The sequence below is a fragment of the Cetorhinus maximus genome, chromosome 7 (assembly GCF_964194155.1).
Source record: "Cetorhinus maximus chromosome 7, sCetMax3.hap1.1, whole genome shotgun sequence".
In the NCBI taxonomy this organism is placed as follows: Eukaryota; Metazoa; Chordata; class Chondrichthyes; order Lamniformes; family Cetorhinidae; genus Cetorhinus; species Cetorhinus maximus.
This window is the reverse complement of record NC_135885.1, coordinates 65,522,474-65,540,046: the sequence shown is the minus strand read 5'-3', so window position 1 is coordinate 65,540,046 and position 17,573 is coordinate 65,522,474. Positions and strand designations below refer to the sequence as shown.

At 40.0% G+C, this 17,573-nt stretch overlaps 1 protein-coding gene across 2 annotated transcripts in view; it reads right to left on the bottom strand.

Annotated features, from left to right (window-relative positions):
* tbc1d8 (TBC1 domain family member 8) overlaps window positions 1-17,573 on the bottom strand; it is a 111,522-nt gene that overhangs the window by 3,707 nt on the left and 90,242 nt on the right. For both annotated transcript variants that reach the window (XM_078545634.1, XM_078545635.1), the window contains exons 10-17: window positions 16,733-16,947; window positions 16,018-16,135; window positions 13,862-14,147; window positions 13,613-13,739; window positions 7,493-7,591; window positions 4,486-4,554; window positions 3,538-3,778; window positions 3,278-3,343 (exon numbers count right to left, since the gene is read on the bottom strand). In XM_078545634.1, coding sequence (XP_078401760.1) covers window positions 3,278-3,343; window positions 3,538-3,778; window positions 4,486-4,554; window positions 7,493-7,591; window positions 13,613-13,739; window positions 13,862-14,147; window positions 16,018-16,135; window positions 16,733-16,947 — 1,221 coding nt within the window. The remainder of the gene's footprint in view (window positions 1-3,277; window positions 3,344-3,537; window positions 3,779-4,485; window positions 4,555-7,492; window positions 7,592-13,612; window positions 13,740-13,861; window positions 14,148-16,017; window positions 16,136-16,732; window positions 16,948-17,573) is intronic.

The following is a 17,573-nucleotide window of genomic DNA, read 5'->3' as shown; positions in this document are numbered from 1 at the left end:
AACAACTCCCATCACTTATATCAAATGCAATGTTGCACATCCCAGCAAATGACAATTCAGAAAGGCTTCATGAAATTCATATTTTGGTGCAATATCAGTTGTAAGACTGCATTCCCATCAGGGCAGAATTGGGCTAAGCTTAGTTTGTGGTTGAATACCTACGTTTGGATCATACCAGGAGAGGATCATGACCAATCCCAAGGAAATTATTACCTCAAATAATTTACATCCAGCAAACAAATCCACCCCCATATGTGTCATGCAGAATTACTGAAGTAACAGAAAAAATACAAACATATAAATTAGGGGCAGGCCTGCTCTGCTATTCAATAAGATCATGACTGATCTGATTGTAACAGCAATTCCACATCCCCACCTAGCCCACTGTTTATCAAGAATCTATCTAGCTCTGCCTTAAAAATATTCAGACTCCACTTCCACTGCCTTTTGAGGAAGAGAGTTCCAAAGATACTCCCACCCTCAAAAATTCTCATCTGTCTTAAATGGGTAACCCTTTATTTTTAAACAGTGACTCCTAGCTCTAGAAATATGCATGTTGCTATTTCCTAAAATGTCTCTAGATGACCTAGACATGTTACCAATAGTTTTTCTCCGGTGAATATGTCAGAGTAACCAGAGTTACGTGACCTCCTTTCATCAGACCACCTGTAAAGCAATCAGCAGGGCGAGGGAGGAAGGCATTACTGCTGTCCCACCCATCCACACCCAGTCGTCTTCTGTTTTAAGTTATGTAAACTTGAACATGTGCAACTAGATTGCAGAGATATCATTGCACCCCCTTCCCCAGATGTAAATAATAGATTTATCAAATAACTAATAAAGCACATGTTTATCAATGATTGATACTGTAGGATTTATTGTTTCTGCCAAAGTAATTCAGGAGCTGTAATACCAAGCAAAGCATTATAAGTTTTTAAAGACAGTCTTTCCTGTAGTCTTCCTATTATTGGCTTATAAAGATTATAACTTTTATTTACAAAGCGTATTTAGATGAAGCAAAATACTCCAAAGCGTTTCAAAGCCCATAAAAAAATCGATGTCAAGCTAAAGGAGGAAATGTTAGGAGTGGTGACCAAACTCTGGTTAATAAGAGTTTAAAGGGATAGGGTGAGTTTAGGGAGAGAATTCCAGAGCATAGGCCTAGGTGGCAGAAAGCATAGCTGCTAATGAGTGGGCTGGGGGTTCACAAGAGACTTGAGTCAGAAGAAGAGTTTGAAGGTCGAGAGTGATCATTGTATGACTAGTTGAAAATAGGGAGATAAGGATGTGTGAGGTGATGAAAGAATTTAAACATGACAATTTTAAATTTTGAGACAACGGACTGAGTCAATATAGGCCATCGACTTGACAAAGTGGAAAATTACCCAGGTATATCCTCTCCACAAAAAGCAGGACAAACCCATTCTGGTCAACTACTGGTCATCAGTCTACTCTTGTTCATCAGCAAAGTAAAGGAAGGTGTCAAAAATGCAATCAAGCAGCATTTCTCACCAATAACCTGCTCACCAATGCCCAGTTTGCATTCTGTTGGGGGAAAATGGCTCCAGGTTTCACTTCAGCCTTGGTTTAAACAATTCAAAAGAGCTGAGTTTCAGAAATGAGGTGAGAGTGACTTCCCTTAACATCAAGGCAGCGTTTGACAACGGTAGCAGGGAAGCCTAATAACTCATGGGAATTGGGAGAAGAGCGAGTACTCGCCACTAATTAGAAAGCTAGTGCAAAGGAAGATAGTTGTAGTTGTTGGTGGCCAAATATCACATTTCCAGGATACTACTGCAGGTGTTCCTCAGGGCAGAGTCCTAGGCCCAACCATCTTAGCTGCATCATCAATGACTTTGCCTGTATCATAATGTCATAAGTGGGAACAATCACTGACTATTGCAGTGCTGAGTTCTGCTCTGAACTCAGATACTGAATCAGTACATGCCCACATTCAGCAAGACCTGGACAACTGTCAAGCCTGGGTTGATAAGTGGCAAAAAACATTCATGTCACATAAGTGGCAAGGCAATGGCCAATTCCAACAACAGAAATCTAGGTCGTTTTGACATTCAATGGCATTGCCATCACTGAATCCCCTACCATCAACATCCTGGAGGTCACCACTGAACATATAAATACCATGAGCACTGGGCATTGTGGCAATTGACTCACATCCTAACTCCCCAGAGCCTTTCCACCATCTGCAGGGCACACGTCAGGAGTGTGATGGAATACTATCCAAGACAAGACAAAAACAGCCACCATCTTAAACATTCACTCCCTCCACCACCAGTGCATATTGATAGTACACATGCTATCTAAAAGATGTACTGCAGCAACTCGCCAAAGCTTCTTTAATAGCAGCTCACAAACCAGCGACCTCTACCAGAACAAGGGGTGCAGGCACATGCAATCACCACCTCCAAGTTCCCCTCTAAATCTCACACCATCTCGTCTTGGAAATATATTCCTCTAACGTCACTGAACCAAAATCCTAGAATTCACAATCTAACAGCATGTGGGAGCACCTTCACCACAAAAAAGGCAGGCCGTAGTGGTTCAAGAAAAGGGAAAGAAGAAAGACTTGCATTTATATAGTGCCTTTCACAACCACCAGATGTCTCAAAGCACTCTACAGTGAACTAAGTACTTTTGCAGTCTCGTCATTGTTGTAATACATGGAGTGCAGCAGTCAATTTGCACACACCAAGTTTCTATGAACAACAATGTAATAATGATCAGATAATCTTTTTGAAATGATAATTGAGGGATAAATGTTGACCCAGTGCTCTTCTTCAAAATAGTGCCATGGGATCTTTTACATTGACCTGAAGGGGCAAAGAGGACCTTGGTTTAACACCTCATCTGAAAGACAAGGAGGATGAAAAATGGCTGCTCACCACCACCTCAAAGGCATTTGGGGTTGGGCAATAAGTTTTGGCTTTGCTTACAATGCCTACCTCCCATGAATGCATAAAAAAAAGGGCAGGGATGATTGGCAAGTCAGGTAAGATACAAGCAACAAAGTTTTGGATGAGCTCAAGTTTACAGGGTGAACAATGGGTTGCAATAAGCTAATGCGATGTATTTGCAAACTAATACAAAATTGTAAGCATAAATAAGATAAAAGCCGAGGTTTCGTTAATGTAAATACAGCACAAAATCAGTATAAAATTTGAAACCTAAATGGAAACTCACTAACTGGACTGATGCAGATTTAACACCTTCAACAGAATATGCTTCTTTCTCAACTTTTATTTAAGGGTTGCTTTACCTGGTGGAATATGCAGTCTGTACAACAGTCTGAGTTTTTCACTGATGTCTCCATAGTACATTATATCTATGATATAAAAATAGAACTATTATTCAACAAAGCCCGAATTTTCTGTATACTCCATACTGCCAATGTTAAAGCAAGTTTTTTTGCAGCTTGAATACTTCGTGAATCATACAAATTACTCCAAGACTTTAAAATAAACAGAACATACATATCTACATTAATCCTGTATATAAGGGAGAAAAAAAAGTAGTTACCTAAACAACTGACAAATTCTTTGAAGTCAATTAGAGAGTCTTCATTTTCATCTAACATTCGGAATGTCCTTTGGGCTAGAATATCTGTATGTGTACCCCATGTCCAGGGGCTTAGAAGACAGAAGAGGTTGCTGAACTGGAAACTATTTATTCTGTATTGTTCCAAGTATGGGAGGCTGGGATCATGATGCAGTGCCGCTGAACCGTTTCCACCCCAGTAACAACTTAAAAGGTGTTCTCGCTAGTTGTTTAAAACAAAGGGTAAATATTAATCTTAGAATTTTATTTACTCTGTATTTAGAAGGGTTTTTTTGGAAACAGAATAAGAGACAGAGGTTAGAACACATTTTTGCAAACTCTTCAATTCGAACTAAATTTCTTTCTCTTGCCAGTTCCCATTCTGACAGTTCCACATTCATTGCCCACCCTCATAAGTGGATATTTTCCAAGTGGAACTCTCCATGATTGCTGATAATATTATTTGACTGCAATTAGCTTAAGTAAATCCAATGCATACCAACCAAGCATCCACACATATTGTCACTTGCAACAGCAGCTAGTGGAGTACAATGTCCACCATTACACTCTACCAAATTTCTGGTGACAACTTTCAATTGCATCATTACATTAGTTCCACTGTCACCCATTTAGTTATACCATCATGGGAGAAATCTAAAGGCCAAATGCAGAAAAGGGTAGTAGGAGTCTCCTGATCTTAAATATTTTCTAATTGTTAACTAAGTATCACTGGCAGAGGGCCTAGCAGCAGGGATCCTACCTACCCACTTCATCAGGGATAATATGTATGTGGAGAAAATTTTACCAATTTTTATCTTAAAGGTGCCAATCCAAGATTATGACCACTGGGGTTTGGGAAATAACTCATTAACATTCAGAATTGAAAGTCTATGGTTGAGTCACTTGAAATTACCAACACTCAAGACTCACCTTAAATAGGTCATAGAGGTCTCCTAGACCTTCACCACTAAATGAAACATCTGGTGCCACAACTCTGAGCTGCAAAATTATATAATAAAAAAAGTTAAATTAGCCCCATGATTTTCTGTTAGCTGAGAAGCTAAGCAATTTCCAAATCAATGAGAAACTTTTAGAATGTTTACAAAACGCAAAGGCTCAGGCTCTTCATCTGTTTTATTCTGTTACTTTTATTCTCTTATTTTGTTTAGGTCTATTAATCACCAATTTTGTATATCCTGTTATTAAGCTTTCCTTTGTGTGTTCCAACATCATCAGTATTTGTTTACATTATCCAGGGAGACTAGATTTATCTGGGATAGAAACAAAGTGATTAATCATGAGTGTTTGTCATATTAAAGTGTTCATATCTGAACTACAAATCTGCTTACAATATTGAAAAGTACTTTTAAATATAACAAAAATAGTTTGATTTATGAATGTGTGATCCTTCCTTCTCCAGATCCATTAATTTCTGCTTGGCCAAATTTCTACTATGAATAATTCATTTTGCTTATAAACATATTAGTAGCTTCACTGCATCCCATCAATAAAGATACTTTGTTTTTACCAGGTAGTTTGACTATTACACATTCTCATTATTGGAATCTTCAAATGGGCTGCACTAGTATCTTTAATGTTTGTCACAAGAGCAACAAGGCACTGGTTAGTGGCCATTTTCTCAAGTATCAGCAATACTGTTGGAAAGGGTATTTCAAAACAAATTATCAACTGATTATTAAAGTTTCAATATGCCACAAATATTTAAAAAGATTATATTTAGGACACTGATCAACATTAATAATTCCGTGGTCACAATCTGTTTTTGACATTTTGTTTAAAGTTCCATACCATTTATTGAACTGTACAGTTATGTATTTTACTAATAGCATTGACTTATAGATTACATTGAGTTTTCCTTGGCTATGTGATTGGTGGCAATGTCTATATAAGCACATATGAATTTAGGTGAAAAAGACCTTGTCATTAGTACATAACAATATTGTGAATTACAATGTCTATTACATTATTTCAAAATTGGGTTGAGTTTGCATCACAGAATGATGAAACTTTTAAATCTAAAAGTTAATAGCTGGGCTCTGTAGTTTTGAACGTACAAGAATGAAAGTGACAGATCTTTCTTCAGTATCATACATGGCACTACAATTAGATCATCAACTCTGTCCAAGGTACAATGTTACCATTTAAATTCAAAGTGAAATTGACAGTTTCTTCCATCCAGAAATAAAAGTATGTTGGCTGAAAAATAAACCTGCTAAAATTGTTAAATTAAAATTTTGGTTACTATCTATAATTAACCCTTGCGCGAGATGATTTTTTTGATATGACAAAAAATTTGATTACAATGTACTTTAATCAGGAACAACAAATGGGTGGACTCACAATTTAAGCATTTTTTCTTTAGGCACCATTTGAAAATAGTTGTAATTTCATCAAATAATTTCATGTATGGAAATATACACTTCTTTTTTCTTTTGTCATGGGATGTGGGCATCACTGGCAAGGCCAGCATTTGTTGCCCATTCCCAATTGCCCTTGAGAAGATGGTGGTGAGTTGTCGTCATGAACCGCTGAGTCCATCTACAGTAGATACACCTACAATGCTGTTAGGGAGTACCAGAATTTTGACTCAGCAACAGTCAAGGAGCAGTGATATACACCCAAGTCAGGATGGCATGTGGCTTGGATTGGAACTTGCAGATGGTGGCATTTCCCATGCACCTGCTGCCCTTGTCCTTCTAAGGGGTGGAGGCCGTGGATTTGAAAGGCACTGTTGAAGGAGTCTTGGCAAGTTGCAACAGTGCACCTTGTATATTTGACACACTGCCGCCACTGTGCACCAGTTCTAGAGGGAGTGAATGTTTAAAATGATGGATGGGGTACTGATCAAACAGGCTGCTTTGGATGGTATCAAGTTTCTTGAGTGTCGTCGGAGTTGCACTGATTTAGTCAAGTGGAAAGTATTCCACAACACTGCTGACTTGTGCCGTGAAGATGATGGACAGGCTCTGGGGAGTCAGGAGGTGAGTTACTTGCTGCAGAATTCCCAGTCTCTGATCTACTCTTGTAGCCACAGTATTTATATGGCTGGTCTAGTTTAGTTTCCGGTCAATGGTAACTCCCAGGATGTTGGTGGTGGGGCATTCAGTGATGGTAACGTCATTGAATGTCATGGGGTGATGGTTAGATTCTCTCTTGTTGGAGATGGTCATTGCCTGGCACTTGTGTGTTGCTTGCCATTTATGTTTTTGCCTGAATGTTGTTCAGATCTTGCAGCATATGGACTTGGACTGCTTGAGTATCTGAGGAGTCACAAACAGTACTGAACACTGCAATCAATCAAAGAACATCCCCACTTCTGACTTTATGATGGAGGGAAGGTCACTGATGAAGCAGCTGAAGATGGTTGGGCCTAGGATATTACTGAGGAACTCTTGCAGTGATGTCCTGGGGCTGAGATGATTGGCCTCCAACAATCATCTTCCTTTGTGCTAGGTATGACTCCAAAAGTGAAGATATTCCCCCGACCGCCCCCACCCCCATCCACCGTTTCCCATTGGCTTCAATTTTGCTAGGACTCCTTGATGCCACATTCCCATCAAATGTTACCTTGATGGAAAAAGCAGTCAATCTCACCTCATCTCTTGTTCATACTTGGACCAAAGCTGCAATGAGGTCAGGTGCCGAGTGGTCCTGACAGAATCCAAACTGAGCATCAGTGAGCAGGTTATTGCTATATAAGTGTCAGTTGATAGCATTCTCAATGATACCTTCCATTACTTTGCTGATGATCGCGTGTAGACGATGAGGCAGTGATTGGCTGGATTAGATTTGCCCTGCTTTTTGTAATGACTTGCATGATTAATGTATTAAATAGCTATCATCACTGGTGTGAACAAAAAAAAACCCTTTGGTTCTTTTTCTCTTTAAATCACACTAATTCGTTCTGTAAACTTACCACGTTTTGTTTAGTAGTATCCTCCAAGTTCTGCAGCACTCGTATTCTGTGTCTGCAACGCATTAGCTCGATTTGTCCTACATGAAGATCTCCAAATTTCTGAATGTGCAATAAAAACAGATTCAGAAGAACTTAACATGCAGTACAATGTAGAATCTCTTTCATGATCAATGCAAGTGGGCAGGGGGCGATAAAAAGGAAGAGAAGCTGCAGAAGTCAGACATACACTTGGTCAGCTTTCTAATTGCACTGTGCTGAAACCAAATGTCCCAGGTCCACAATTACCAGCAACCAACTGAACTACCCCATTCTACGTGATCAAGAAAGTTAATAGTCAAATTCAACTACACGGTCGGTGCTGTTTTAGTGCTAAGCTGAAGTTTTAGATACCAGCAATTTTTATTGTAGTTTGTTGAGGATTCAATAATAGTCATATAGTTAAAACAGTACAAAATGGAAAATTAATGTCAACATTTATTTTTAAAATCCTCCAAGACCCATTGTAACAAGGCATTGGTCCCAAGGCTGTAGAAAAAGCAGACATACCATTAACTAATCTGAAAATGTTGTTAACACTAGTCGTGGAAGACTATGTAACCATAAACATTTCACTAAGAAGTGGTTGCCTGATAGGCATGAACTTCCACACAAAATACTGAGAAAGGTGGAAAGAGAAAGAAATAGAATAGAAACATCATTCACCAATGTTGTCTTTCATATTATCTTAGATGCACTTAGCTACTGCTGGGAACCCAGAATTCAAAATCATTCTCCAATCCAAATTTGATCGCCACTTCCATATTTGCATAAAAATGTATTACACAAATTAAAGATGTAAACTGGTATTATAAAGAATACGTATAACAAGTGAGCCAGGACAAAACCAATCTGTGATCTAATGATAGTATTACAAATTGAATTTTGTACTAACTGCCTGCTGTAGTAGGTTCAATTTATGAACCAAAAGTATCAGCACATATTGGCTTGTATTGGTTGTATTATACTTCTACCACAGTGCATTTTAGCGAGAATCTAGCTAGGATGTTAACGTGAAACATTACTAGCCTTCAACTGGCCCGCTGTTAAAATGCAACATTTTCATGGTCTTAATAAAGTAGTACAGGTACACAAATAGAATGCAGACTCAACACATCTGGAATTAGATTCTACAATGGGTTAAGGCACAGGCCTTTCACTTCTGGAGTTTCAATTCAGATTCAGCCTGGATGAAAGTCTGAGTTGGTGCATTGGTCCATTGTGAAAAGGAACTTGAAAAATTGGAATCCAGCTCTCAGTTTCCACCAATTGTCAACCTCACTCAAAAGGCCACAGGATGGCTGATATGGGGAATAGAAAAAGGAAACATCAATGCAATAGGGAGTGTTCTTTTGAGGTTGGACCTGCAGCATGTTGTTGGGCCAGAGTACAAGGAATATTACTCTGCATTTGGATACATTATCGCTGACCAATGCGAATGCTATGGGTTGACACTGGGTGCCTGAAAGAGGAAGAGCCCTATTCTCCAGCATTAACATCCTTCACCTTGATGAGCACAAAAAAAATTAACAAACTTATTACTTAGATGAGCAGGTAGGTGATTGGTTGCTGAGTTTTAAACTAGTATAGAGGAGATGTAAATATTTTATTAAATTTACAGTGTAACAAGTTAAACTAGTTTTCTTTTCATTTATTTATGGGATGTGGGCATCGCTGGCTAGGCCAGCATTTATTGCCCATCTCTAGTTGGTCTTGAGATGGTGGTGAGCTGCCTTCTTGAACCGCTGCAGTCCATGTGGTGTAGGTACACCCAATGTGCTATTAGGAAGGGAGTTCCAGGAATTTGACCCAACGACAGTGAAGGAATGGCAATATATTTCCAAGTCAGGGCGGAGAGTGACTTGGAGGGGAACTTCCAGGTGGTGGTATTCCCACGTATCTGCTGCCCTTGTCCTTCTAGGTGGTAGTGGTAGTGCGTTTGGAAGGTGCTGTTGAAAGAGCCTTGGTGAATTCCTGCAGTGCACCTTGTAGATGGTACACACTGCTGCTACTGTTCGTTGGTGGTGGAGGGAGTGAATGTGGATGTGGTGCCAATCAAGCGGGTTGCTTTGTCCTGGATGGTGTCAAGCTTCTTGAGTGTTGTTGGAGTTGCACTCATCCAGGCAAGTGGAGAGTATTCCATCATATTCCTGACTTGTGCCTTGTAGATGTTACACAGGCTTTGGGTAGTCATGAGGTGAGTTACTCGCTGCAGGATTCCTAGCCTCTGACCTGCTCTTGTAGCCACAGTATTTATATGGCTAGTCCAGTTCAGTTTCTGGTCAAAGGTAATGCCTAGGATGTTGATAGTGGGGGATTCAGTGATGGTAATGCCATTGAATGTCAAGGGGTGATGGTTAGATTTTCTCTTGTTGGACATGGTCATTGCTGGCACTTGTGTGGCGCGAATGTTACTTGCCACTCATCAGCCCAAGGCTGGATATTGTCCAGGTCTTGCTGCATTTGGACATGGACTGCTTCAGTATCTGAGGAGTTGCGAATGGTGCTGAACATCGTGCAGTCATTAGCGAACATCCCAACTTCTGACCTTAAGATAGAAAGAAGGTCAGTGATGAAGCAGCTGAAGATGGTTGAGCTGAGGACAGTACCCTGAGGAAATGAGATAATTGACCGCCAACAACCACAACCATCTTCCTTTGTGCTAGGCATGACTCCAACCAGTCGAGAGCTTTCCCCCTGATTCCCATTGACTTCAGTTTTGCTAGGGCTCCTTGATGCCACACTCAGTCAAATGCTGCCCTGGTGTCGTCACTCTCACCTCACCTCAGGACTTCAATTCTTTTGTCCATGTTTGAACCAAGGCTGTAATGAGGTCAGAAGCTGAGTGACCCTGGCAGAATCCAAACTGGGCATCAGTGAGCAGGTTGTTGCTAAGCAAGTGCCACTTGATAGCACTGTTGATGACCCCTTCGATTACTTTACTGATGATGGAGAATAGACTGATGGGATGGTAATTGACCAGGTTGGATTTGTCCTGCTTTTTGTGTACAGGACATACCTGGGCAAATTTCCACATTGCCAGGTAGATGCCAGTGTTGTAGCTGTACTGGAACAGCTTGGCTAGGGGGCACAGCAAGTTCTGGAGCACGAGTCTTCAGTACCATTGCTGGAATATTGTCAGGGTCCATAGCCTTTGCACTATCCAGTGCCTTCAACCGTTTCTTGATATCACATGGAGTAACAGCAAGTTACTACAAATATAATTGTAGAGAATCATTGAGTGATATGCCTGAACTTGAAACCCAATTAGCTAAATAAAACACAAAGATGGCAGGGCAGGTGATGTATTGCATGCAGCTGTAGTATATAATGCTGTGTTGCCTGCCTGGTGCTACGGCTTATGCAGACTGGAAAGGAACTTGGGCCATAATTTTGCGCTCGACGTGATTGGCACCGCACCGTGATTAAGGCCAATTAAGGCTTGCCCAGCATGAAATGTGAGCGGCAGCACTGAGCACTGCCTGTGCAGGAGACCCGGGGTGGGGGTTGGGGGGGGTGATGGGAGAATATGAGCGGGCTGAGCGCAAACTCCGCGCATGCATGTGGGCGAGCGCTGCATAATCTTCCTGAGGCACAGAGCTGCCTCAGGGAGATGAAAAGATATATAAAAAAATAAAAATGTAATAAAACATGTTCCCTCAGGTGACTCTGTCACATGAGCAGGGACATGTTACTAATGAAAAATTATTTTATTTTTATTTGCTTTTGGAAACCTCAGCCCGCCCGTGGATGAGGTTTCCAAAAAGGTGCAAAGGCCGCTTGGCCTTTTCACCTGCCCGTCAACTGTTAAAGTTTTCACTGCCCGAACAACCTATGTTAATTTTAATTGTCGGTGGGCACACTGCTGGCTCTAGCGCATACCCGATTGAACTATCACGTGACTGTGCGTTGACGTCGGCACGCTTGGGCAACGTCAACGCATGTCATTTCACGCTCAAGTGGATTGGGTGAGCACCTGCCCGCCGAGCGAAAATTTCTGCCCTTGGAGTTGAAGAGGAAGGATCCAATTGTCGTGGTCACCAATGACATAGGCAGGACTAAGAAAGAGGTTCTGCTGAGAATGTGAATAGCTAGGGGCTAAACCACAAAGGTAACAATCTCTGGGTTACTACCTGAGCTACCACCAAATTGGCATCACGTAAATAAGATCAGACAGTTGAATGCCTGCCTCATAGATTGGTGTGGGAGAAATGGCTTTGATTCTTGGGGCACTGGCATCACTACTGGGCAAAGAGGAAACTGTACCGTTGGGATGGCCTTCAACTGTACCGCGCTGGGACCAGTATCCTGGTGAATCATATAACTCGGGCTGTAGAAAGGGTTTTAAACTAAATAGTGGGGGGGACAGAGGATTCACATGAAGGGGGATCTGGAAAGTTAAAGAGAAAGAACAAGGCAATAGCGGAGACTAGCAATACAGGTAATGATAACCCGAGTGTGACAGGAAGGGAGAGCGTTAGCATAAGAGTACATCAGTAAAAAGGGTCAGAGTAGGGAAAAACGGTAAAAGAGACATAATTAAAGGCTCTTTATCTGAATGCATGCAACATGGATGACTTGATAGCACAAATAGAAATAAATGGGTATGATATGAAAGCCATTACAGAGACATGGGCTGGATTTTCCAGCCCCACCATGGAGGGAGCCACCACGGGCAATGCGGTGGCGCAGCCAAAAGTACATTGACCTTCGGTGGGACCGGACGATCCTGGCACCAGGCAGGGCCATAAAATCCCGTCCATGGTTTCAAGGTGACAATGGCTAAGACCTGAATATTCATGGGTATTTGACATTTTGGAAGGACAGGAAGGAAAGGAAAGGGAGGTGGGTAGCTCTGTTAATAAAGGATGAGATCAGTACAGTAGAAATGCTGATGCAATGCCAAATTTGCTGATGATACAAAGGTAGGTAGGAAAGCAAGTTATGAAGAGGATACAAAGAGTGTTTGAAGGGATATAGATAAGTTAAGTGAGTGGGCAAAAATTTAGCACTTGGAGTATAATGTGGGAAAATGTGAGGTTGTCACTTTGGTAGGAAGAATAGCAAAGCAGAATATTATTTAATTGGAGAGAGACTGCAGAATGGTCCGGTACAGAGGGATCTGGGTGTCCTCATACATGATTCACAAAAAGTTAGCATGCAGGTACTGTACTGCAAGCAATTAGAAAGGCAATTGAAGTGTTGGCCTTCATTGAAAAGGGGTGCAGTATAAAAGTAGGGTAAGTATAAAAGTTTTGGTCACCTTACTTAATGAGGGATACATTTGCATTGGAAGTAACTCAAGGAAGGTTCACTAGGTTGATTCCTGGGATGAAGGGGTTGTCTTCTGAGGAAAGGTTGAGCAAGTTGGGCCTATACTCACTGGAGTTAGAAGAATGAGGTGATCTTATTAAAACATATAAGATCCTGAGTGGACTTGACAGTGCAGATGCTGAGAGGGTGTTTCCCCTTGTGGGGGAATCTGGAACTAGGGGCCACAGTTTAAAAATAAGGGGTCTTCTAATTGAGTTGGAGATAAGGAGGATTTTTTTCTTTCAGCATGTCTTTAATCTTTGGAATGCTTTTCCCCAGGGAGCAGTGGAGGCTGGGTCATTGAACGTTATTCAAGGCTGAGCTAGACAAATTTTTGATCTACAAGGGAGTAAAGAGTTATGGGGGGAGGGAGAGGGGCAGACAACAAAGTGGAGTTAAGGTCACAATCAGATCAGCCATGATCTTATTGAATGGTGGAGCAGGCTCAAAGGGCTGACTGGCCTACTCCTACTCCAATTCCTTATGATCTTATGAATATGTATTTACTCAATGTCTTCACAGGTGTGAATATATTTGATGCATGTTTAGCATAGGCTACTCTTTCTCTTATGCCATCCCAGAGTCATTGCCTGCATCAATTATTTTATTAAACATGCATGAGGCAGGAAGGCTGCACTTGGAAGGATATACTTGGCTAACTGGCCTCAAACAGCTTTGCCATTATTCCTTTAGACATCATTTCACTGTGGTTTATTAAATATTGTAGCTTTCCCAAGCTTATCAGACCATTACAAAACACAAACAGTTCACCTCATATGAGTCTCTTATTAGATCAGATATTTCCATTTGCTGAACAGGTTCTTTATCATCACTAAAGACATGTTGCTGAGCAATTTGAAGCAAAGGACTCTCTTTGTTTGTGATATGATCAAGAAACCTGCAAGAAGAGATTCGTTTTACTTCATGAATTAATTTGTGCTCCAGCATTGTATTTTTTTTTCATTTTCAAAATTAAACCAAAGAAAATGTTACAGTTTATCAAGAACAAATTCACTACACCTGCTAAGGATTATCAAGGCTTGCCCATCGTCTGTGCAGCTACACAACTCTTGTGTGTTGGCGTCTAGTATAGTCATGCCCACCTGGAAGATCACCCTTATTCCATCATAGAAGAAACAGTCAACAACATTTAGTGCACTCTCAAGGGGTATAATACTAAGGAACAGAGTCAGGAACCAGGAGAGGGAAATGGATGCTAAACAAGACAAATCTGTCACATGTTCAGCCAGCTCTGGCAAATGCTCTTTAATAAGTTCTTCAAACACAGCTTGATCTACCTGAGCACCTGGAAAACATTGGATATAATAAGGTGAATGGCACAATAGGAAAGCACAACTGGATTGAAAAACTACAAGTACAAACTGTCTACACTAGCAATCTTGCTGTGACAAAAACAATGATGGGCACTTAAAGTCATGTTCCCTACATTTTTTTTACATTAACAGCATGCTAATAATCCAGCAGGTTTGACAGCATCTGTGGAGAGAAAGACAGAATTAACGTTTCAAGTCCGTATGACTTCTTCAGAACTGTTCTGAACCATTTTGAGTTCTTAAGAAGAGTCATATGGACTCGAAACGTTAACCCTGTCTTCCTCTCCACAGATGCTGTCAGACCTGCTGAGTTTTTCCAGCAATTTTTGTTTTTGTTTCAGGTTTCCAGCATCCGCAGTATTTTGCTTTTATTATACTAAAAATCCAGTCTGTCATTTATGTCTATTGACAAACATGATGCCCATCATGATGCATGTTAACAGTACGATTCCAGAGCTATCCATCTACTTTTTTTAGATGTCAGATGGCAGAGGAAGATCGATGATGCTCTGTGACTTGCTAACAAGAGAAACAAAATGAGTTAAACTCATCTATCTGGTCACAATGTGACCCTTCACCCACTGGCCAATCAATAAGCAATTAAAACTATCTTATGCAAATTAGTGACTGGCACACTTGACTCAGAGGCTTTTTGGCTCAGAGGTTTGTGTCCCCACTGTTTACAGGCATTAGATTATTGTAATATCTGGGATTCTAATGGTGCACAGGCACTCTGGATTGTAACGGAAAGTGGTTTATAAATAGCAATAATACTGGCAGATCACAACCTTGAGAACATTAAATAAAATTACAATCTTTCCAACAATAAATAATTCCTCAAAGATGATACTGTTCAATGAACTCGAACAAAATGCAATGTTAATGGAAGAGTTCTATATTTAGATAAAACATACATACTAGTTGCTAGAATAGGGCGACTGGTGTTAGGATATAAGAGAAATGAATTGTGATGGGGCAATGGCAATACGTACACCCATTGAAAACATAATGGGAAATTGATTAGTGTTTTTGATGCTGAAGTGGGATTGGAGGGCCGAAGACAGAATCTGTTGTCCTAATTTAATGTCAATTTTAAGGACACTTTGTTCCTAGTTTTATATGATGTTTTGTTATATTTAGTCCAATAGCTAAAAGTTACAGCAATTTGGAATGCAGTAGGGTTGTTTGGAGCATAGATGTTTCTTTGCAATAGAGACTGAAGAGCTGGAAGATGCAAAATGGATAGGCACCATGGCAGGAAGGGAAGTGTAATTACAGCGCAACAAACATACACTGACAGTTCCTCATATAAATGTAGACATAGGAATTTAAATATGGGAAATGTTGACAGGATTTCTTTGCAGATGGTGTTTTGTTATAGATTATACATATTTAAATAGAGCTGAATGCCATTCAACATCTATAGACTAACACAGGATTTCTTGCTACAGGAGACAAGTCATTTATTTTGCTAAACGTAGTACAATCTTGTTTATTTTCTTCCCGAGATAATGTGTGCACTAAGATTTTTAAGTCACTGGGATTTCTGTGACTTCTTTGATTAAATTAATCCAAATATAATTATGAATTTGGAGTTCTAGCAAGACAGCCCCAATACTGATCTCTAAGAGTAAATCCAAACACCCATATCAGAACTTCCTGCCTGGGACGCATACTCACAACATTCGCCTGAGCCACAATTAAATAGCAATTTTAGCCAAACTAAAATCATGGGGAAAATGCAGCTATGGATTGCAGGGGTAGAGATGTTCAAAGACAACAGACCAAGCATTTGAATATATTTTTAAATTTAAAGTTGATTGTTGCCAAACAAACATTTACCAATAACTCTGCGGTTGAAGTAATCTGGGAGCATTTTCTCACAGACAGCAACTAGTAGCCAAAAGGCTTCTTCCTCCTTTGCATAGAGTAATAACACAGAGGTCAGAATATTCATTGACTGTGGGCATAGAGGAAAGAAAATATGTAATTTAGAGGCATAATAGTGATCTGATCTTACATGAACTAAGTGGCACTTTAATGAGGTATTATTGAAGATAAAGGACATCAAATGGACTGCCAAGCTAAGACAAATGTATCTGCTGAATGCTCAGCCTCTGTCCATATGGCAAAATCTGTTATGCGTCATTAAATTGGTCTGATATGTGGAAATTCTTCATCCATTTCAGACATACACAGCAATACAATGGGCTGGGTGATTTGATGGCTTATTAACTTACAAAAAAACGTCAATTACAAACTGTAGAACTAGTTTCATACATTACAAACAAATTGTTCTAACTAAAAGACAACACTACCCCCATATTATCTACCACAGCTCTCATACCACATTTGAAATCATTTGTTGATAAAGTTGAATGTAAAAGAATTTTCAAACTGTAAGATTCCAAGTTTTTTTTTAAAAAAGCAATTGGTTGAAATCTATTTTTGAGAAGGTTTAGTTCATTTCCATCATATTCCAATCATCTTGCCGAGCTAGTAAATGGGTTTTAATTTTCACATTTAATTCAAGCAAATAATTTTGAACAGTTTTTACCTGGCAATAGCCTATTTTAGGGTTTCTGTATGCGTATGCTGTCAGTACTCTCCTTAATGCTGCAATGCCAGTGTCACTCTGAAATGCTGGGTGTTCAGGCAGGGAACGATGCAGATCACGTTCAATTTCCTCAGTTGCCATGCAACATTTGCCCATAGATTCATCCACCAGATTAGCATAGTAATCAGGGTGTGCAGCTAAATCAGTCACAGCATCTGTAGATTGGCATTTAACATTGTGTTTATATACATGAAAAATGTTTCATTTTCAGTTTTCCTACATTTGTCAGTGTAATCTTATTTAACTACATGAACTGACTGGAATAAAACTAGCTCTTCATAACAGCAGGACAAATTTATGGCATATGCAGGTTTTTAAAATTCTAAGCTTCTTCTTACATGCATGAACAAAAGTACTAAAATGTTGATTACTTGCTGGTAATATTAGAACAATGAGGCTTTTCTCAATAAGTTCAGTAAACTGCCCATAAATTGTTTAGATTTGTTTGGAATTGTCATGGCAATTTCCAGGATTAACTATCCCAAGATAAACTGGAATTAAGTTACTGCATGTAGTGGGGAATGGTGTTTGCATCCAGGACTAGTTTCGAGATCACTATTTTCCTAATCCAACAAGGATTGAAGTAGTACCTTCGTTCAAGGAAATGCAGTGGGTTAAGTAACTGATGTGAGAGTGGGAGAGACAGCAACAACACAGTTAAGTTCAATGTAAGGATAAAAAGGGATAATGAAGAATCAAAGTCAAAAGTGCTGGACTGGTAAAGGCAAAGTTCAGTGAGATAATGAAGAGGTATGGGTGTTGTGATTCGTGACCTGTCTGC